Source organism: Ziziphus jujuba, chromosome 6 (assembly GCF_031755915.1).
Source record: "Ziziphus jujuba cultivar Dongzao chromosome 6, ASM3175591v1".
Lineage (NCBI taxonomy): Eukaryota > Viridiplantae > Streptophyta > Magnoliopsida > Rosales > Rhamnaceae > Ziziphus > Ziziphus jujuba.
The window spans coordinates 28,496,772-28,519,381 of record NC_083384.1 but is presented as its reverse complement, the minus strand read 5'-3'; the positions used below and the strand labels follow the sequence as shown (position 1 = coordinate 28,519,381).

Genomic DNA, 22,610 nt, shown 5'->3' with positions numbered 1-22,610 from the left:
TAAATTGGGAGTCTTCCAATCTGTTCCAATCCAAAATCTAAAAATCATTAACCAGTAATGATTGTCATGTAAAGTTATAAATACGAGAATATTTTTCTTTTTAAACTTAAAAGTAGTGAAATCTCATGTTAATTAAAGAAAGTAATAGTCATGAAGAAATAATATATGTAAAAAAATATTAATAATAGAAATATAAAGATTCTTTTATTTACTTTTAAAATTTTTGAAAACATTATAGAAGGTCCTTTCCATGGCAGGGAAGTGACAGATTGCGTGTCATATATTTTCCGTGCCGTGTTGGGCGTGTAGCGGGACAACTCAGCCATGTATCTGGAAACAGATTTTTTTTTTTAATTATTTAATTATTTATTATTATTTTTTTTCTGGGTATATAGGTCTGTTACTAGTTTTAAGATTTGTTTGTAAACAAAAGAATATAATAGTAATTGGGAATCCAAAAATATATATAATAATAAATAATAATAATAATTTTTACATTATATACATATATTTTTTAATATAATTTACTTTCTTTCTTTTTTTTTTTTTTATTGGTTGAACACAGAATTTATTTTTGACAAAAAACTTCCTAACTTTTTGATTTTTTTTTTTTCCATGAAAAGAAATATTTATTAACAAAGCAAAAGTGAGAGTGAATACGGTTGTTAAATGATATGCCTGTATCCACAACATGAATGTATATGAGTCCATATAAAAGCTGGGCCCGGCCCACTGATTGCATGCTTTTTAATTTTAGGCCTAGTATGCTAGCCAGCGAAAGAAAGTCGGCTGAATCGACACTTACAGTACTTATATCTCATTACACATCATTAAATGTCACCGCACGAACACAATTTATATATGTCACCTTTTTTTTTCTTTTTTTTTTTTGTGGGTGTAATACAGCCATATCATTTTGCATGCGTATGAGGTTTTAAAATGAAGTTTTATTTTCTTGTTGCCATTAATGTGATTGTTTGTAATAAAGTTAGCAAAGTATAACATATACATATATCAAGTAAGTATTACATTAAGATATCCTGATTTTATACAGTACAAAAAAAGTTTGATATAGTATAAACATTTTATTCTAACTAATTTTGTATCCGAATATTCTAATTTAATTATAATTATATATATATATATAAATATATATATTTATAGGATAAGGAAGTTCAATAGCATTAGCAAATCTTTGATAGCTAGAAGCAATTAAGCACTACTTTTTTAAAGTCAGGTAGTTTCAGTTTCCACCTTCTGGAAATCAACCTTATATCAGCACAGCAACTGAAACCACCAAGAACACTAATGGCGAAGAACATGAAGACGTACGTGGTCGTGTGTATCGATCCAAACCAGAATTGCTGAAGTCTACGATCGATACCAACGGAGGTGAGCATCCGACATGGAATGACATTAACGACGACAAAATGATAAATAGTGTAAACTCTGTAATTGTCTTTGAGATTTGTTGCTTTAGGAAAAAAGTTTTTCAAGCACAAGTTGGTTGGGACAGATAGGGTCTTTGCTAAACAATTTGAGTTCTTGTGGTAAATCGTTATCATGAGGCAGGAATCAAAGGTACGTACGGAGCGTTTCATGTTCGTCTTCCATCCGGTGATCCGGAGGGGATTCTGAACATCGGGATTAATACTTTAAATGGGTTTCCTTACCAAGTCATCGGTGAGTTTTTGAAGATTAAATCTTGCCATTGGATATGAAAACCTTACCAGAGAGACAGTCATAGAAGGTGATGGCGGCAATTGTGTAAAAAAAAGTAAAAGGGATGGAAGTGAAAGTTTTGTTTGGTTGCTTTTTTCCGATTGAGATTAGGATATCAATGGCCTTTTTATGAAATGAGCAAAAAACAGAGAGAAAATGTTAAATGAATAAAGAAGATTTAAAATAGATTAATAATTGTAATTGATTGTACACGTTTGCTTGATTTGAAAAACATATGTCAAGTAGGGTCATTTTGTTTAAATAAAATTATAGCAGGAGGAAAAGGTTTTTCATTGTGTGAAAATAAACCTTGTAAATATTATTTGCTATAAATATTTTGACAGTGCACAAGCAAACAATCAAAAATTAGGGATAGTCAAATTTGGTCCTCATCATTTTGTTTTTGGTAAAATTAATTTCTTCATCATTTTTATACGGTCATTTGTACTTATTCAATGGCCTAAATTATATTTGTAAAATATCGTGCTACATGAAATGAAATTGGTCGGAATAAGCAAAAATACAATAAAAGAGAAAGAGATAAAAGCAATGAAAGGATGAGAAATCCGATCCTATTTTGCAAATAGAGAGAAAAAGAATTTTATGAGACCCAAATATAATTAATAATTTGCCAAAAATAAACATATCGAGCAAAGACATATGAGTGCAATAAATGATAGTTGATCAATTTTGGTGGCTTCACTCAAAAAGTCAAATCTACCACCACATTTATTGTCTATGTTGACTTCAGGTTCGGAATGTAATGGACCGAGCTTATTAATGTGGGCTTTCTTAATGACCAAGGCCCACTCCGTGAATTGCTGAAAGGAGGCATCAAATTTACAAATAATATTATTTCTTAAACTTTCATAGACCTAAGTTTGCTTTCAGGCTTTCTTTCTTTAAAGGCCAGGAAGGACATTTACAAGCCGAAGGAATTGGATGGTTTGGGCTTCAGAAGATTCAAAGATATGAACATGGCTTTGTTAGCTAAACTTGGTTCGAAAATTGCTAGTGGTGAGGACTGCCTTTGGACAAGACTGCTGAAAGCGAAATACCTTCGGAATGAGACTTGTTTTTTGGATACAAGCTAAAGAAAGGGACATCTTGGATTTGGCAAGGGTTGTTGGGAACCAGAAAAATTATCTGAAAAGGCTCATGGTGATGGATTTGCTATAGATATATGGAAGGACACCTAGCTACCAGACATAGATAATAAAAGCCTTATGGCAAAGGAGGAAGTTGACATTTCCATGTGGAGAAGAGTTTATGAACTGCGGGACAAGAGGAGCGGCTTGTGGCAAGAGAATGAGATTCAGCAGATTTGTAAAGAAGATTCGGCAGAAGCTATTTTGACGTTGACGTGGCCACGAGTTATTTGCAAAGACAAACTTATCTGCTAGGGAAATAAGGATGGGAAGTTTATAGTCAAGAGTTGTTTTGAGCTCATGTTTGAAAATGACCAAAGTAATGAAAGAGTTGGAACGTGGAGGAAACTCTGGAATTTTAAGATTCACCAGCGTCTTAAGCTTTTCCTGTGGAGAGTGAGGTCAAATGTTATTACCACAAGAGAGGTGATAGCTAACAGAATTGATAGAGGGGAACGCTCCTGCGTGTGGTGTGAAGTTGAGGAGGAAAAGACACTTAACATTTTCAAAGAATGCCCTTTCATTAGGAGGCTAGCTTTTGCAAGTAAATGGGGTTGCAAACTTGATTCCTGGGAGATGACTAGTATTAGTGATCTTGTGGAGTTTTGCATCAACCCCAAGATAGAAGCTTGCTTTCAAATTTTGGATAAAAGAACAGTCATTGTTTTCCTTTATTTTCTTATGTATTTTGCTTGGACATACAGAAATGAAAAGATACTCTGCAAAACTGACCCAAGTCATGACTTGGTGTACCGTTTCAATAGTTTAGTTTATGATTTTCTGCTTTCAGATGAAGGGAACAAAGGACGAACTGAGAAGACCAAGGAACTTTGGACTGCACCACCAAGAGGCTGGTGGAAGGTCAATATTGATGCAACTTTCTGCAATGGATAAGCCGGATTCGCTTGCATTGTTAGAGACTGGAAAGGGGAGGTCTTTTTTATAGCCTCCATTCTTGTTTGTTGTGGATCTCCCTTTGAAGATGAATTAAAGGCTCTAACATGGGCAATTGAAGTGACAGAAAAAAGGAAGTGGGACAACTTTCTTTGGTCGTCGGATTCACTCCTGGTGGAAAATGGCATAAATAACTCAGATGACCCTTCAGCATGGGAGACGAGGTATGATTTTATCCATCTCCGATCGGTTTTTGGGAAGAACAACTGGAAGTTGTCATGGAACTTTCGAAGCTCTAATAATGTAGCTGACTTGTTAACCAAAAAAGCTCTTCATGCAAGTTTGATGTTTGACTCAAATAACTGTAATTTAGATACCCTTCTAGGTGATACTTTGGACTTGTTAGCTATTGATAGGCTTGGAAGTGGACTCTCTCTGTAACTCCCTCCTTTTTGGAGGCTTTTTGTGCTCTTTTAGCAATGATTATTTATTCACAAAAAAAAAAAAAAAAAGTTTGTTGAATGTAATATTGTAAATTTATTTTGTTAGCTTTAGTTTACCTCAGTTTTACATTAATAATTAACATGCAAACTCATTCCGACGAATTTTGTTAATTACCAATTCCAGAAGTTAATTATTTTTGGCTGGAGCAAATATAATAAAACCTCTTTGTAATTATTTCATAAATTGGAATAACCACCATCTAATCCAAATTTTGATTTCAACTTGTGTTATTATAAATAATAATAAATTCTACATTGTAATAAGTTAAAATTTTCAGATCTCAATGTTAAAAAACTTTGCCTCCACATAGTGATAATTATCTATGTACTGCAAAAAATATATCATACCTTACATTAAAGGTTTAACATGATATAAACTATTTATATAAAGTTATTTGAAACAACAATTTATTCTTTAAAGTTATTATAACATTTATATATAAATTTGCTAGTATATGTACAAGTTATGAACATCTTGTTGAAGCCAACATATTTTTAATTACAATTCCACTAAATTATAAACTTCTTATAATTATAAAATTAGTTTGGTTATAACAATATAACTATAAAGAGGTTTTAGTTTGTATATACAACGAGTTCTTTTCTTTCCTTAAAGAACATTCCAAAATGCACCAAAAAAACAAAAGAACATTCCATACATTTCCTATTTTAAAAGAACATCCCATACATTTCCTATTTTATTTTTTTCTTTTGGCAAACATAATGTCTTTGTAAAATTAATTAACATACAGTGCGAAAGCTATGATAGAAACATCTACTAGAATTAAAATCTGACCAAAACAAAAAGTTCTAACTCATGGACAGGAACTATGAAGGATAACATTTGTAACCATCCGATCTATACGATTTTTGCGATCTAACAACTATGAGTAATTATCTTTCACAATTCTTTTTCATAATTTTTTTACTATATAAAAACCGTATACATATATCCACCACTTGACTTAGCTTGGTGGACTTAGCTTGAAAAGATGGATCTATCAAAATAGATGTATAGAATCCAAAAATGTGCTCTTGGGCTCGCTCCATGGTGAGTGATAAGAGTTGATTGGGTTGATCTAATAATTGCAACTTAATTTGATAAGTATTGGTTATGAATTGCTCCAACATAGATATATTTTCCCACTCCCTACTTCTTGACGTCTATAAACCGAGTAGTAATTATTATTATAACTTTGTAATCAAAGATCATTTTCATTTACAAAGCTCTAAAAAGCACCTTTGTTAAATAATTGCAGCTATAGTCATAAATATGCGTATACTAATTACACACAACAATATTGTTTGTGAATTAATAATCCTAATGTGATGAATAAGGAATTAATTCAAAATGAAGTATTTATATATTGCAGGTCAACTTCAACTTCAAATTGCTATTCTTCATTTAATCAGAAAAACAAATATAGTTTTGCTTGAAATTTCAGAAAAATATTTGTTTCACATTGGTGATCAGAAAGTTCCAGCAAGCTAGCTAGCTAGCTAGTGATCCCATTATCCATGCATTAATATTTGCATGATTAATTCTTTTCCTTCTTTTTTTTTTCCCGATAAAATGAAACGTCAGGTATGATTTAGTACATTATTGGAACGTGAAGAAAATCCCCTAATTAATATCCATGATTAAATTAATTAACAAGTTGAGAAAATTAATTCATTCACATATAGATTCTAGATTCCAATTTGTGGAGCTAGCAGTAAGCTGAAGCAACTGACTCGTGTATTTTTGGATATACAGTCAAACACAACATGTGAAATTTTAGGGTAGCAAATAATATCTTTCCTACTCCTACCTCATAATCCAATCAGATTAAACCTAGCCAGCTACAAATATAGAGAGAGAATTCAGATAAGATACCTTTATTTTATTTGTCAAAGATTTTTGGCTTTCAGTAATTGGAAATTTTTGATCATTTAGCGCTACATACGTTAGGCATTGAATTCGTCTTTAGGAATCTGAATAAGATATATAAAATAATTGATCTTGGGGATGAGTTATACAAGTTATCTAATTGACCCAATTAAAAAAAGAAAAAGAAAAAATTAAGGGTAAAACTATACGGTCTACCTAATGAACGTAGTCCTATTTTTGACCCGTATATATACCACAACCTGGAGAAATAATGAACCTTGTTAATTTGAATTCTTTGCAAAATTAATATGGAAATTAAATGGTTTGGTAGACTTCAGATTGATATGAAATTTGATAGTCAAATCTGATTGGTGGTCCGCTTAAATTACTTGTCAATATCGTAACATCGATCCGTAGGCTAATCATGGAAAGCATCCGTATGAAAATAATTCGTCCAATCGCTTGAAAACCTTATTTGCTGATGAAAAGCTGCGTTTCTAATTTTTTTTCTTTAAAAAAAAAAAAAAAAAAAAAAGGAAAGGAAAGGAGAATCAGATTCAGGTTTATGATGAGTTTGGATTGATTAAAAGCCGAAATGAAATAAAAAATTAATATAGAAATTAGATAAAAAAAATGTTATTCAAATTGTTTCAATAAAAATAAGGGAATATAACAATTCCTTAATTATTTTATTTTTACAATTTAGATTTTGATTTTTATAAGTTATGATTTAAATTTTCAATTTACAATTTGATAAAATCTAAACTATGTTTAAGTTTTGATGCATGGAGATATTAATGATCATCTCATGTAACTTGCATGTGGGGTACATAAAATATATATATATAGTGAGTTTTAATTTAGCAGGCCACTTGATTAACTTTGTAGTGCAGATATTGATATAGTATAAAATTAAATTAAAATAAAAAAAAATATATTTTTTAATTTTTTTCTTAAATAAAAATAGAAAATATAATTCACTTCTATTAAAGAGCTCATTTTTTTAATTAAATTTTAAATGTTAAAAATTAAAATTAAAAAATATTTTAAATTAATATTGTTATATATGATTTGCGGATTGCCAAAAATAAAAAGCAAGCTAGAAAGTCTATTAAGTAATTACTATATAAATACCTATATAATGGATTACCAAATTATTTTTTCTATTCCATTTATGAGACATTCTTCCTAATCAGACATTATATTAAGCTATCCTGAAATAATTGTTCACCATCATATTATGTAATCAGGATTTCCTTTTAGTTTTCTCCATTACAAATTTAATCCCTGGCAATTTTAATTAATTGCTTAAATTAAAATCAAATTCAGTCGATCGATCATATCAAAAAGAAAATCTCAATCTTTATTGAACTTCATGTTGGCAGATTAATAAATTACTAATTGTACATTGTCTATATATTATCCAAAATTCTTTTTAGTTGATGCGGCACATTAATCAGCACGAATTGAAATATTCCATATCTTTGACTCTATTTAGAAATCTAAGAAACAAAAACCATCTTGATAAATATATAAAAGAGCAATCCATTTCCAAAATGCTGACAGAACTTTTAGATGAGAGTGAGAGAGAGAGAGAGAGAGAGAGAGAGAGAGAGAGAGAGAGAGAGATCTACCAAATAACCAATTAATAAAGTCTCTCTCCGATTTATTTGAACGAAAACCATGTCCATATATCCAATTATCCATTTGAATTATGCAAATAAACGAATTATATTGACCATGAGTAGGCTTTATTTTATAGCAATTATTGCATTGACAAAGAAAATGCTTTATTATTTTTTTTTTTGGGATAATTATTTATTTGAATTTGTTGATAAGCACTATATAGAAGTATAAATGATACGTGCTCCATTGATCTTACATTTTTAATTATATAGAAGCACTAGAAGTCAGCTCTTTGCTCCCAGGTTGCTGGTATACGCCATCCAAAGCTCCAAAGAATATATGTATGAATAATATTAGAGATATGAAATAGATATATTAAAATATATCAAATATTATATATCAATATTTGATTGATTTGTATTTAATTATCGTTATTTTTTTAAAAATTTATTTTTTCATAATTAGATTATAATAATATGTTAACCAATAAAATGTTAATATGTGACACTTAATTAAATTGATAAAGTTTATTTATTTATTTATTTTTACTTATTCATAGAAGATTTTCTTAATTAAACTCTAATTCTTTTCAATTATCTGATTCCATATCTCAAGTTGAAGTTTAAATAAATGGGTTAGCAAAATCATTAATATTGTTTATTAGACAATTATCGAGAGTTTAAATCATGCACTCTAATATTAAAAAAAGGAAAAAAAGAAAAAGAAGAAGAATAAGAAGAAATAAATATATTAAAATTACACATATTATTATTATTATTGTAGAATAAATTAATTAAACGATGGACAACATGCATATATACATATATACACTTTTTCGTAAAAAAGAAAAAGAAAAAGGACACATATATACGCTTTAAGTGTTTAAAAATGCATGAAGCAAACTTCTTGGGTGATCAAATAAATTATCTAATTAACCTCTTAAACTTGATGCTTCCAAAAATTTAATAATGTGGTGGCTTGGAACATAAGGTGTCTACTATTTCCTTCACACTGTAATTGTTATGACAACTGTAAATTGATAAAGTCTTGCTTGGTAGCCAAATAAAGGGTTCACTGCATGTGGAAATATTGGCTTGGACATATTAAGTTTAAGCATGATTTTTGTCAACTGATTAATTAAGAAAATATATACGTAAATTCTAGTTTGTAAGTATAATTGGCACATGATAGTTAATCTCTTACTAGTTTTTTTTTTTTTTTTTTTTTTTTTTTGTATCGAGATCTTTATTAATTAGTAGCCTTTGAAACTATTTAAAAGGTTAAAATTTAAAGATGTTTTGATTGATTTTATAAGTTTGATGGCATACTAAAATTTTATGTGTTTATTTTTGTTGCAGAGATACACTGAATAAGGCTAAATTATTGAAAGTTCTGTTAAATCATATTGAACTAAATTTTAATTAGTCTAAACTTAAAATAATTCAGTCCAATCCTATGATACAAATGGATTGTAAGAGAACAAAATCAATCCTGTTTAGATCTTATTTAACCCCCAAATATATTTTTAAATCTTAATTTTTGAAATAATTCAAAATATTCTGATTGGAGAATTTTTATATGATAAGTTTACATTATATATATATATATAATTCGCTCTGAGCCAAATATTTTTTTTTTCTACCATTTCGGAAGAGAAATGATTTTAATTGTTTCCACATATTATTATGTATAATAAATGTATACCATGTAAGTGAATTATTGTTTTTATATTATTTTCTTATTATCACATATCTATATCTATATATATACATATTGTTTACATTACAACTTATTATAATTAAAAACGGGATTTGATTGAGGCCAAGTTTGAACCCTAAATTTTGAAATGTATTCTTATAATATTTTACCATTAGTACAGATCAACAAATATTATGTTGGCTTTTATATTGGGATGGGATGGTTTAGAAAAATCTTTTCGAAAGAAAGAAGTGGTTTTACTACTATTAAATAGCTATCCTCCAGCGAGAAAAGCTTAAATATAATGGTTTCATTATATTATCTATATCACTTTTAATCATTTATGTACAATCTAAATCTACAATGGTTTCATTATATTATCTATACCATTTCCAACCATTCATGTACAACCTAAATCAAACTATTTATATTAATCTTGCATGATGTCACACAATTATAAATGGACTGTTGTGCTGCATTGTCCATAGCCTAAGGGAACTCCAATATTAAGTACCTGAATTGCTTAATTGATCACATTGAAAAGATTTTAAATATAAGAATTTCGTAGTCTTAAGTTCGTTGGAAACAGCAAATACACTAGAATTACTTAATTGATCACATTGAAAAGATTTTAAATATAGAATTTCGTAGTCTTAAGTTCCTTGGAAACATCGTAGTTTGAGTGCGTTTAAAACACCATAATTTAAAACTACAACATTATTGTTTTGGATAATAATATAATGGTAACTTTGTTTTCAACTTGTTTTTGACGTCTCCAAACCACCGCCCCAAAATAAATAAAGAAATTTAAAATTTTAAAGTTTAATGATTAATGATGGGGAAGGGCAAGAGCATCATACAGGCAGTGACCATTTCTTAAGGGCTTAAGTCAAGGATGTAGAAGTTGTGCCACGATGGATGGGGCCCTAGCCGCAAAGCTAATGCATAAGATTTTAACACCTCACCGCTACCCTAATTAATTTTTATTAATTTGTTGTTACCTGCTTATAGTATAATTAATTAATTATGCAAAATTTATGTCAACAAGGGCCTCTGTCATTCGTCTACATATATAATATATGTGTCAGCAGTAACAATTTCTGAATCGATCATTCCAATATGAAACATATGTGAATTGCGTCTCTTTGTGGTGATGATCCATATTTATTTTAAATTTAGATTAATTATATTTCTTTATTTTTTTATTTTTAAAAATTTTTCAATTTAAATTTTTAATTTTTTAAATATAATAATTTAAATCTTTAATTTTCAATTTATTACTGATTTATCTAGAAAAAAGGTTGCCTTTTACCATAAGTCTCTGCTATAATGCTACATGATAGTCGTGGCATCTAATAATTATGGGGTAAGTTTAGTGCCTTCTTAATAAAAGCATTCGTGCACTCAAATCTTCTGTCTTTACACCCTCCCGAAGGATTTCAATTTGCAGGCTAAAAACGTTCATTGCTATTCCAAGTCCCTGATGCCCGGGTCAAAATTTTTTATCATTGCTCCACAAAACAAGTCAATCCACATATGAAGGTCAGCAATTAAAAACCTACCATCCAATAATGAAACAATAGATTCAGGCAAATCCCAACACCACTTAGGATTTCAGCAATTGGAGCTTCATATAAATGATGGAATTTTCCTGTGAAATTTGGTTGAGAGAGATATAATGCATATATGTAATTTGCAAATTAAACAACTAATCCATGGCTAGATAGTAATCAAGTGTGATTAATTTTATTCATTTTCAATTTTCTTTCTATAGGAACATGTGCCTGTACGGTGACATCAAACCGGACCAAAGCTTTACATATATTTTATATAATATATATATATATATAAATATATATAGTTAAGTTCAAATTAGATTTTAATATCAATATCAATATCAATATTAAATTTTTTTAATATTTAAATTAAATTAAAATTAAAATTTAAAATTATATTTAATAATAATCAAATCTCAATAAAATTATTTTTTCTAAATAAAATTTTAATATATCGCTATATCTATATTTAACTATTTTTAATTTTAAATATTAACTTTGATATGATTAAAATACTAATAAAAAAATATAATATTAAAACTATTATAACTTTTTGATATGAGTCTTTTATATATATATATATATATATAAGATCGGATCCTTAATATTACAATTAATGTTAAATTTTTTTTTAAATTTTTAGATTATATTAAATATTAAAATTTAAAATTATATTTTTTTGCTACAGATACATATAATGTGCAAACATTGACTTTTGAAAGAGGAGAATGGTTGGTCGCGATAATGTATGTGGTGGTGGATGATAGAATAATCAAAGATTAATGAGTCAAAATATTAAAACTAGTTATTTTTGTGGAATTATTCTTTTCTCAATTTCTGGTTGTAATTGGGCGGCTTATGATCATCTCTCTATATTATATGAGTTATATTATATGAGTTAGAAAGATAAGGATTTATAATTCTTTATGTCATATGACTTCAATTGTTGTTTTATTTTGTTTTTATATAAGTTTGATGGACTGGAAAGTAGTTGACATTATATAAGTTATATTGATACATATTTTTTTTTAACTTTTTATTGGGGGATCTTTAAAGGGTGTACAAATTACGTACGTAACAATACTTTGCACCAAAACAAGGCATCTTTTCTCTGGATATAATTTATTCAATTTTTATTGGATTGCATAGGCTGATTAATTATTGGAGATCACAATTCATAAAACAAATTTATTCAATCTTTGTGTGGTGAATACTCAATTTAAATTCCAAAGTTATTTGTTTTTTTGCCAAGATAAGTGTATTATTAATGTATATTTGTAGATGAGGAGACTGTCGAATGAACCAAAGTATTTAACAAAAACTTTTTGACAAATCATTTTAACCCTTGAAAAAAAAAAAGAATTTTTGATAGAATTACGATTATCTACTTTTTTTTTTTTTTTCCATGTTTGTCTATGTTTGAAATTTATTTTATTTTTTGATCATTTGTCTATGCTAGTACTTAAATATGTTAATCCGATAGAAAATATGCAATCATTTCTTTTTCATGGGATTACATGTAATCATCCTTTTCATGGATTATATGCAATCATAATATTCATCAAGTGTTAAAAAAATAGGCATACAATAAAAATAAACAAAGGATCCAAGATTATTTTAATATTGTGCTGTGTGGATTCACATCTGAATCATCATTTAAAAAAAAAAAAAAAGTAGCTTTTACCATTGGAATATATATATATATATATATTTTTTTTTTTTTGGCTAAACATTTTACCATTGGAATATCATTATCCAAAAAAATAGTAACTTTAATAATTGAAATATTTTGTAGGGATGAAAGAGTATATTCCCTGTTGCATAAATGATGAGAAAGTATAAGTAGTTTACACCATGATTTTCTTACAGGTTGATGTACCTAAGTATTCAATTGCAAATATTAGTCAAATATTTTATTACATTAAACCATCCCTTAGTCATTTTTTTTTTAAATCTTCAATGTCAAATTAATGTTAATAAAAAGAAAAATATTATTGTTACAATCAATGAACAATCATGAATAAAATCTATAATGATTATGATATATAAAACAATTTATTTTTAAAATTTTAATATAAAATAATAAAATTAATTATCTCAATTAAAATTTTTTATATAAACTAGGAATTGATACTAATAAAGACCGATATTAAAATTCTAATAAAAATATTTGATCCATGGGTGGTTTTACACTTTACACGTTGCACTTATTTTGGTTGAAATTATTTATACAAAAGATAGAAAATAATTTTTTTGCACATGACTCATATGGCAATATTGCATCCAAAAAAAACCTCTTGGAGTAGTTTGAGCTTATATATATATATATTTGTTTGATGTGGTTGGATTTTAGAATAATTACATCACAGAGAAGTTTATAAAAATTGAAAATTAATCCTTAAAGTTATAGACAGTATCAGGAGAAGTTAATAGCAGAGTTATTTTATTTTCTGACAAGAGTTTAGAGTACAAATTCACAATTTCAATATAAAAAGAAAAAAAGAAAAAAAAAATCATGTATGGTACTGAAACAAAGTGATGAAAAATTTGGTTGCATCACATGGTTTGAAGATGCTATTATCCTCATTTAATGCTGACAGATAAGAAATTAGGTTGCACTACTTTCTTAGTAAAAATTTTGGATACGGCTAAGTCATTTGTATAACCAAATTGGGCAACAAAGGCAAACAATTTGATGTGTATTGAGATATTTCTTTACACAAATTTTATTTTTGATAAATTGATAAAGGGAGATACCTTAAATATAGGATTGAAGGTTATCAATAATTATTATTACCAATTGAGTATGTATTAAAATATTATTGATTATTTTATATAATTTAGATAAAAATTTTATTAAAATAAAATATATAGATAAATAAATCCGTAAATAGATAAGATAAAATAATTCAACATTGTTATTGTTTTTGTATTATTTGATAGATAAATTTAATAAATATTTTAGTTTAATTAAAAAAGTGAATATATATATATATATATATATATTTTGAAGTGACGAAAAAGGGTATAACTGGGAACTGGGGTTTCCAAACCGATTACGCGCGGCTCTATATATATGTAGGTGTCTCCAAAACCGACTTGTTGTATCGTATGCACCCTCTTTTTGCTTCTTCTCTCCTTTTGCTCTTAAGTTTTCTTAGGTCCCAAACACCTCCATTTTCTTTCTGATCGATCCGTATTCTAAGATTTTTGTTTTATTATTTGTTTTTTTTATTTTTCGTAAGAAAACTGCCCAGAAAAATTGTTTCTGATTTTTCTATTCAGAAATGATTACAAAATGGAGGTGATCACGATGTCCAGAACACCAAGTTTTATCAGAATTATTTCTCAAAGAATGATCCAGGTGAATATATAATCTATCACTTTCTGTGGCTATATATATATACACACACGTATATTGGGGGAATTAATTAATTCTACGAATATCAAAAGAAATGAATGAAAAAAAAAAAAAAAAGCACAATAGCTTTGTTATACTCGTCTAAAAAATTTCTATTAAATGAAAAAAAAATAAAAAATAAGTGTCTTAAAATTCCAAGTTTTCAGTTTGTTTAAACTTACGGTTTCTCTGCAACCAAACGGCTTTTGTTGTGACCCTTTCTTTTTCCTTTTTTCACCCGACAAAGTCATATTGCCCAAATTTTGTTGTCTTGCATTGTGTAGCCATTTATTCTTTTTCTTATGGGTATATCTGGAAAATGAGGTAACGTTTCTGCGATACACAGAATTTTCATGATGAACGGAAAATATATTTTACTTATAAATATATTGACCTTCGAGAATATCCTAGAGAATTGGAATATATATATATATATATATATATGTATGTATATATATTTGCAGATTCATCTATGAGTTTGTATCTATTGGAATTTGTGTTTGACTAAAAGGGTTTTGAAATTTTATTTTGTTTTTTTGGATAAATATGGAGGAAATTTTTATTTTTATTTTTATTCTTATTTTTCACTTTTGGGATAATTTTACAGAAACTTATGGAACACCTTTTTTTTTTTTTTTTTTTAATATGTTAGATGCTTGAAGTTAAAGTTGATTCCACTCCACCCCTGCTGGTGATCTTATTACCACCACGAGGAATGTAGGAATTGTATATTTCCGTGACAGTGACGAGGGCATTTTAGTCGTTTCGAATCTGTCACATGCAATTAGGTTGCAATTTTTAAAAAAAAATAATAATTTACAATTTATATATATATTTTTAATCTTGAGACAAACTTATATGGTTAGGATTTGGACGTTTTTATAGAACTGAAATTTTCTTTCAATAGGGTCCCACAATTTGCAAATCTGGGTCCCTCTGATGGGAAAATTACCAATCACTACGTCATGACTCATGTGTGTCATATAACTCGTGAAACTTTTACCTTTCAAAGTCTTTTTTTTCTAAAAAAATAAAATTGTTTAATTATAAATCAAAAGAAGTTTTGATTCACTGACTTCGGGTCATACACGTTATCTTTTCCTATAGGTATTCAATTTTTTTCTTCTACAAAAAGAAAACGAAAATTTGTTCACTGTGACTATGCAAATGCAGAGCAATTTCCTTTAAGAGTCCATTCTGTCACGTGCCAAAACCTTTTAGGAACGGTTTCCAACTTTGTTTTGGTTACCTTTCTAAACAATATTTGCTGAAAAAAAAAAGAATTTTTAGCAATAGAGTATGATATATATATATATATATTTAATGGAATTTTACCAAAAAATATATACTCAATGGACGGTCCAAAATTTATATATGTTCTATAAGAGATTCGTTTTTTGTGGATGATCTTCATGTCGGAATATGATGATGTGATTTTGAATAAAATAATAAGAGAGTTTTAGTGCTTCAAGTCCTTGAAAAGTTGTTTTTTGTAAATGAAATCAGGATCTGTTGTGTACGTGGAAGGAACCCCACCTTTCAGAAGTATTTACTTCTAAATTCTGACCCAAAATCTTTTTTTTGTTTTTGTTTTATTTTATTAAATATTATAAATAAATTGAAAGTTGTACATAACTAGGAATATAGAGCAATTCAAACAGGACAAATTGTTAATTTGCTTTAGGATACTGATTGTATTATTATTATTATTATTATTCTTGATTTTGTCTTATATTATATATATATATATATATATATATATTTTTTTTTTGGTAATAGATGTTGTCTTATTTCTTGGTGGCTAGAAAATAACTAAAACTGTTAACATTGTTGGGAGCCCTTTTGAATTTTTGAAAAAGGAGACGCCCACCTAACATTAATACTGGCGGTAGACTATTAAGCCCGTTTTGAATTTTTCTCATGCTAAAAATACCCTCCACGTTTTTATTTTAACGTTTTTTTTGCTTTCTTCTTTTGGTATTAGAGCTTTGATTTTTTGAACCTATTAACTTACTGATTTATAATATTGGTTTTTTTTGCTCATCAGGAATTGAATTGAGAAACTAAAGAGAAAAATCAAGCAGTACTCTCCTTCGTGTTCTGTTTTGGGATTGTCATAGTTAATTGAATTCAAAAAAAGTAAAAAAAAAAAATGGCTGCCAATGCTACTAATGCTACAAGTTCATGTCCAACACCCATGAAAGCTACCTCTAATGGCATATTCCAGAGTGACAATCCTCTAGATTATGCACTGCCTCTTGCTATCCTGCAGATTTGCATTGTGGTTACATTCACTCGGATTCTTGCGTTTCTTCTCCGGCCACTAAGACAGCCTCGTGTGATTGCTGAGATTGTGGTAAGTAATTAAATCACCATTTTTTCTTTTCGTCCTACTTTTTCTGCTTAATTTGTTGTGCTAAAATTTTTGCAAATATTATCAGATTTTTCAGCTTAAATCTTTTCCATTTTTGTATGCCAGGGAGGGATTTTGCTTGGTCCATCAGCTCTTGGTCGAAATACAAACTATTTGCACACAATATTTCCGGACAAAAGTCTCACAGTTTTGGATACTCTGGCAAACATTGGTCTGCTTTTCTTTCTATTCCTTGTTGGTCTGGAATTAGACCCAAAATCTCTTCGTCGTACAGGAAAGAAAGCTTTAAGCATAGCACTAGCAGGGATTAGTCTCCCATTTGTGTTGGGGATTGGTACATCTTTTGTCCTAAGAGGTACCATTTCCAAAGGTGTTGATGGACCACCATTTCTTGTGTTCATGGGGGTGGCTCTGTCCATAACAGCATTCCCTGTCTTGGCTCGTATCTTGGCCGAGCTCAAGCTTCTGACAACCGATATTGGCCGGATGGCAATGTCAGCAGCCGCGGTGAACGATGTTGCTGCTTGGATTCTTCTCGCTCTTGCCATTGCACTCTCAGGGACAGGCCATTCTCCACTTGTTTCACTCTGGGTTTTCTTGTGTGGTTTGGCTTTCGTTGTCGGTTGCATAATGGTTGTCCCCCCTGTGTTTAGATGGATGGCGCAGCGCTGTCCCGAGGGTGAACCGGTGGATGAATTATATGTATGTGCTACATTAGTTACAGTTTTAGCAGCTGGGTTTTTGACAGACATGATTGGAATCCATGCCCTTTTTGGTGCATTTGTTGTTGGGGTTCTTGTTCCAAAAGAAGGTCCATTTGCTGGTGCTCTGGTGGAAAAAGTTGAGGATCTTATATCTGGCCTTTTCCTTCCTCTGTATTTTGTTTCAAGTGGATTGAAGACCAATGTTGCTACAATTAGTGGTGTACAATCATGGGGTCTCCTTGTCTTGGTCATTACCACTGCTTGTGTTGGGAAGATTGTTGGCACTGTGGCCGTTTCACTCTTATGCAGAATCCCTTTTCAAGAGGCTTTGGCTCTTGGTTTCCTCATGAATACCAAAGGATTGGTTGAGCTTATTGTCCTCAACATTGGTAAAGACAGAAAGGTACCCAAAAAAAAAATAAAATTAAAAATCTATCTTTCTTGCCATTTCTTTACATTGGGTTTCACAAATGAATAGTAACTAATCCATTATGATATATGTTACAGGTTCTTAATGATCAAACATTTGCTATCATGGTTCTGATGGCCATTTTTACAACCTTCATCACAACTCCAACAGTAATCGCAGTTTACAAACCAGCTAAAAGAGCACGCAAAGCCGATTACAAACACAAAACCATTGAGAGGAAAGATCCAAATAGCCAGCTCCGGATTTTGGCCTGTTTCCACAGTTCAAGAAACATTCCGACGCTGATTAATATCATCGAGGCGTCTCGCGGGACAGAAAAGAGGGAAAAACTATGTGTGTATGCTATGCATCTTATGGAGCTGAGTGAGAGATCATCTGCAATCCTGATGGTCCACAAGGCTAGGAAAAATGGGCTACCCTTTTGGAATAAAGGTCTGAGATCGGATTGCGATCAAATTGTTGTGGCGTTCGAGGCATTCCAGCAGCTGAGCAGGGTAACAATCCGACCAATGACAGCAATCTCATCCCTGTCTAGCATCCATGAAGATATCTGCGAGAGTGCTGAGAGCAAAAGGGCTGCAATGATAATCATTCCATTCCACAAACACCAGAGGATAGATGGTGCATTGGAAACCACTCGAAACGAGTTTCGATGGGTGAACAAGAGGATACTCCAGCATGCACCGTGCTCAGTTGGAATCTTGGTGGACAGAGGGCTTGGTGGAGCAACTCACATTTCAGCAAGCAATGTTTCTTCCAATGTGACTGTTCTGTTCTTCGGTGGTCACCATGATCGCGAAGCACTCGCTTACGGGGTTCGAATGGCTGAACATCCGGGTATTAGTCTCACTGTGGTACATTTCATAGCAAATCCTGATATGTCAGGGGAGATAGTAAGGGTCAACATAGAGGATGACTCCAACAACTTTGAAGGAGATGAGAAACAGGATGAGAATTCCATTGCTGAATTGAAACACAAGACTTCGTACGAAAATTCCATAAGTTACCAGGAGAGGGTAGTGAGGAATTCTGCTGAAACAATCGATGTGATTCGAGAGTTCAGTAGGTGCAATCTGTTCTTGGTTGGTAGGATGCCTGAAGGTCAAGCAGCTTGTGGTTTGAATGTGAAAAGTGACTGCCCTGAACTTGGTAGTGTTGGAGGCTTGTTAACTTCTTCAGATTTTGCCACCTCAGCAACAGTTTTGGTAATTCAACATTACCATGGTAAAACTTATTCTTCCCCAGTGCCTCTATCAAAAGTGGACGTTTTGCCCTCTGGTGAAGATTCAGAAACCAATTGAAAAATATCTGCCTTTTTTTTTTCTTTTTTTTTTCAACTTGTCCTCAATAAATATAGGACCATAGAATATATGTATAGCTCTGTTTTTAAAAAAATAAATAATGAGGCAAATTAATTAGTGTTTTTTTTTTTTTTCATTGATGTAAAAAGTATATATTATTAGAAAATAGTCAAATCATCGGAGAAAAAAGAAATTAATGTAATGAAATTTTACAATTGGAAATCCACGTTATAAACAGTTAACGTGGAATCCTCTCCATGAAGTTGTCACTGGCTTCAGAATTCACATCCGATGAAATTTATTGCAGAATTAGACTTTCGTGTGCTAAAATAAAATGGACTTTGACAACTTGAAAGTGTGATGGGGATGTCATTTGAATACACTGATTTGCAAAGTGTAAATGCAAAATAAAGATGATGCAGACACAGTGGAATTAACATTTTTGTATTGATGATAAGTCGGCACCAATACATACGTATGTACAAACTAATTTTCCTCATATGAAATTCTCTCATAATAGTAACTATTAATTATTTTCATGGTCATCATCCATGTGAGGATTTAATTCTATCTAAAATTTAATGTCAACTTGAACAATTATAGCCTAATTATTATTTTAATTTAGGCCATTTTAATCATACACGTAAAGAGAAAGTCTCACAGATAGATAATTGGGTATCTTTCCAAATTTTGTCGTTAAATTATTGGACTTAACAATAATTTAATATCTATAGATAGTAAAACATTAACAATGTAATATGATTAATGTGTAAATCTCTATTTCGCCGCCTCTTTTCTCATTCATTGCGTGTGTTCCAGGTTTAAACACAAAAAGTTTAGAAAATTCATGCAACAACTTTATTTTATTTATTAATTATTTATTTTCATATGACCAAACATGACCACCAAAGGAATTACGCCAAATAGCCCACTTGGCAAGAGATTCTGGGGTCAAAACCACTTTAAGAGCACAAATACATTAGATGACTTGAAATTGAACCTTCCTTTTAATGGTGAAATGAACCCTCGTATTGTGATTCAACAATTGGTCTGGAAGAATAATTCATTTTAAAATTTCAAGGCTATGATTTTCAACAGGCACGCTCAAATATTTTAATTATGATTATTATTTTTTTTTGTGATCTGATCATATTTTAATTAGATCTGTCCTAGTTACTTTTCTATATGATACTAACATAATAACACTGTTATTTTATATGGAAACTCAAGCAAAAGGTGTTCTGATTTTTGAATTTTTTTTTTTAATTTATAACTCAAGCAAAAAATTTAATATTGTGAAATAATTATTCTATTTTTGTATTCATTAGGCAGTTAGGCTTACCTAACCTGCCATTAGTTTTTTCTAGTATTGGATTTTCAATTTGTTCAGACACCACTTTCTGTTTCATTGAGATGTTATTTACTTTTTTATTTCACTTGTGGGATTCAATAATTGATGAAAAAAACGAAAGATACATACTATAATAGGAAGAAATAAAGAAAAAGAAAAGAAAGAAGTGGAAGCTACCTTTAAATGCTATCCACTATTTGTGAGGCGCATCATATTTTTTTTTCTTTCTTTCTTTTAAAATTTCAATTCGAAGTTCGAAATATTCTAAATAAATGAAGAACTTCTTTTTTTTTTTTTCTTTTTATTTAATCCCCACTTAAAAAGTGAAAGAATGTTATTATTATCAAACTATGTTATTTCGATAAATTTTATAATTGTTTATAATTAAGTGACTTACCTGTAAGATTTGCACTCTTCATCTTAAGAACTTAGTACCAAAAAACAAATAAATAAATAAATCCTAATGGAGCACAGCAAATTGACGCTAGATATATACAGTTTTTCTATTATTAGTGTTCTGTCATGAATGGTAGTATGATCTCATATCTACAGTAGGAAAATCGTACAACTAAAGAAATCAACTAATAATGAAAAACATAAAGTATAATAAAAAAGAGATTAAAAAAAAAAAAAACTCCAAACTTGAGTAGTAGAAAAGAAAAAGAAAATTTTGGTTTTTATCCAAGAAAAATTAAAAAGTTATTTGAAAAAAAAACAAAAAGAGACAACTCTTTTTTGATGAATATTAACGGAAAAATAATAATAATAAGAGACAACTCAAAAAAGACCATTTTAAAATTATTCATAATTAAAGCAAGGTTAATTACACTTTAGGAATTTTAGGGGCAATTAAAATTTGTTTTTTGGGTTTTTTTTTTTTTCCTTTTATGTACATTATATTGATCTTTTATAATAATAATAATAATTATTATTATTATTGGGTAGTAGGATGTCAACCTAGTTGGGACCAAGGTTCAAAATATCGATGTCGACAGAAATATCGAAAGTTTAAAATATGGAAATTTTCATGAAAATATCGAAAAATATCGAATATCGATAAAAAATGATGGAAATTTGTTTTAAAAGATGGAAATTTTTATTGAAACTTTAGAATTAACTTATTTAATCCATCAATTATCAAATTAATTATAAAACTTACTAAAATATTAAATGGATGTTATGTTCTTCTTAGTGAATTGATTTATAATGAGCAATTAAACATTAATAACCATAGATGAATTATTATTAATAAAAATATATCAAAAAATACATATATGATAAAATTATTTATTAACTAAAATATATAAAACGATTATTACAATTACATTGTAGTTCATAAATGTTATCTTAATACCACATAGAACTTCTGGGAGGTTGAAAATCATCGGTTTCTTCCTCATTTTGATTTTGAGATGTGAAATGTGAGAAGTAGTTATGAAAAGATGTATCTCCATGATAGTTTTGCATATAATTATTAATATGCCAACCATATGGATCTTGCATTATTGGTTGACTATATGCATGACTACTACTCTCTAATGGTTGAGTTTGAGATGGTACCCATGAGTTGTTACTTGATGACATTCCATAATTATTCATTGAATAAGGGTTATGAAAATGATTTCCAACCCTCATAGATCCAAAATTCATAGAAATTGAATCTTTTTCTTGTTGTGACATCTCCATCATAAATTTCTCTTTACGTGTATAGTCTTTTCCAACAGCACCGAATCCTTGACCTGCATCTCTACTCCCATAATCTTCATCCTATGTTGCATGTGTGTAATATTGTTCACCAGTAAATGGGCTTAATCGAACTTCTTGACTTAGTGATTCCCTTTGGCCCCTATCTCTTCCACCTTCTAATTTAGATAATTTATTAAAGTTATCTTCAGTAATCACTTTTTGAATATTTATCCCTTCTTTTTCAGCTTGTTGAGCAATCTTTGGATTAGGATTCCCCTCATGATCATCTAAATGAACATCTCTAATCCATTGGTATATTTGGTTGCCCTCTTCATCATCATCTTCCA

At 29.6% G+C, this 22,610-nt stretch overlaps 1 protein-coding gene across 2 annotated transcripts; it reads left to right on the top strand.

Moving 5' to 3' along the window:
- Positions 1–14,111: 14,111 nt before the first annotated feature.
- On the top strand, positions 14,112–19,343 carry LOC107430239 (cation/H(+) antiporter 18). 2 transcript variants are annotated; one of them, XM_060818466.1, is made up of 5 exons: positions 14,112–14,381; positions 15,070–15,205; positions 16,465–16,773; positions 16,897–17,898; positions 18,003–19,343. In XM_060818466.1, the coding sequence occupies exons 3-5, from the start codon at positions 16,570–16,572 to the stop codon at positions 19,224–19,226; spliced, it is 2,430 nt and encodes an 809-aa protein (XP_060674449.1). In that variant the 5' UTR covers positions 14,112–14,381; positions 15,070–15,205; positions 16,465–16,569; the 3' UTR covers positions 19,227–19,343. The 2 variants fall into 2 exon arrangements, with proteins under 2 accessions (XP_060674449.1, XP_048320416.1); XM_048464459.2 differs by lacking the exon at positions 15,070–15,205.
- The last annotated feature ends 3,267 nt before the right edge of the window (positions 19,344–22,610 follow it).

Coding starts and splice junctions, on each gene's coding strand:
- LOC107430239 (XM_048464459.2), top strand. CDS start 16,570: ATGGCTGCCAATGCTACTAATGCTACAAGTTCATGTCCAACACCCATG. Junction 16,774..16,896: donor GTGTGATTGCTGAGATTGTG/GTAAGTAATTAA, acceptor TTTGTATGCCAG/GGAGGGATTTTGCTTGGTCC. Junction 17,899..18,002: donor ACATTGGTAAAGACAGAAAG/GTACCCAAAAAA, acceptor TATATGTTACAG/GTTCTTAATGATCAAACATT.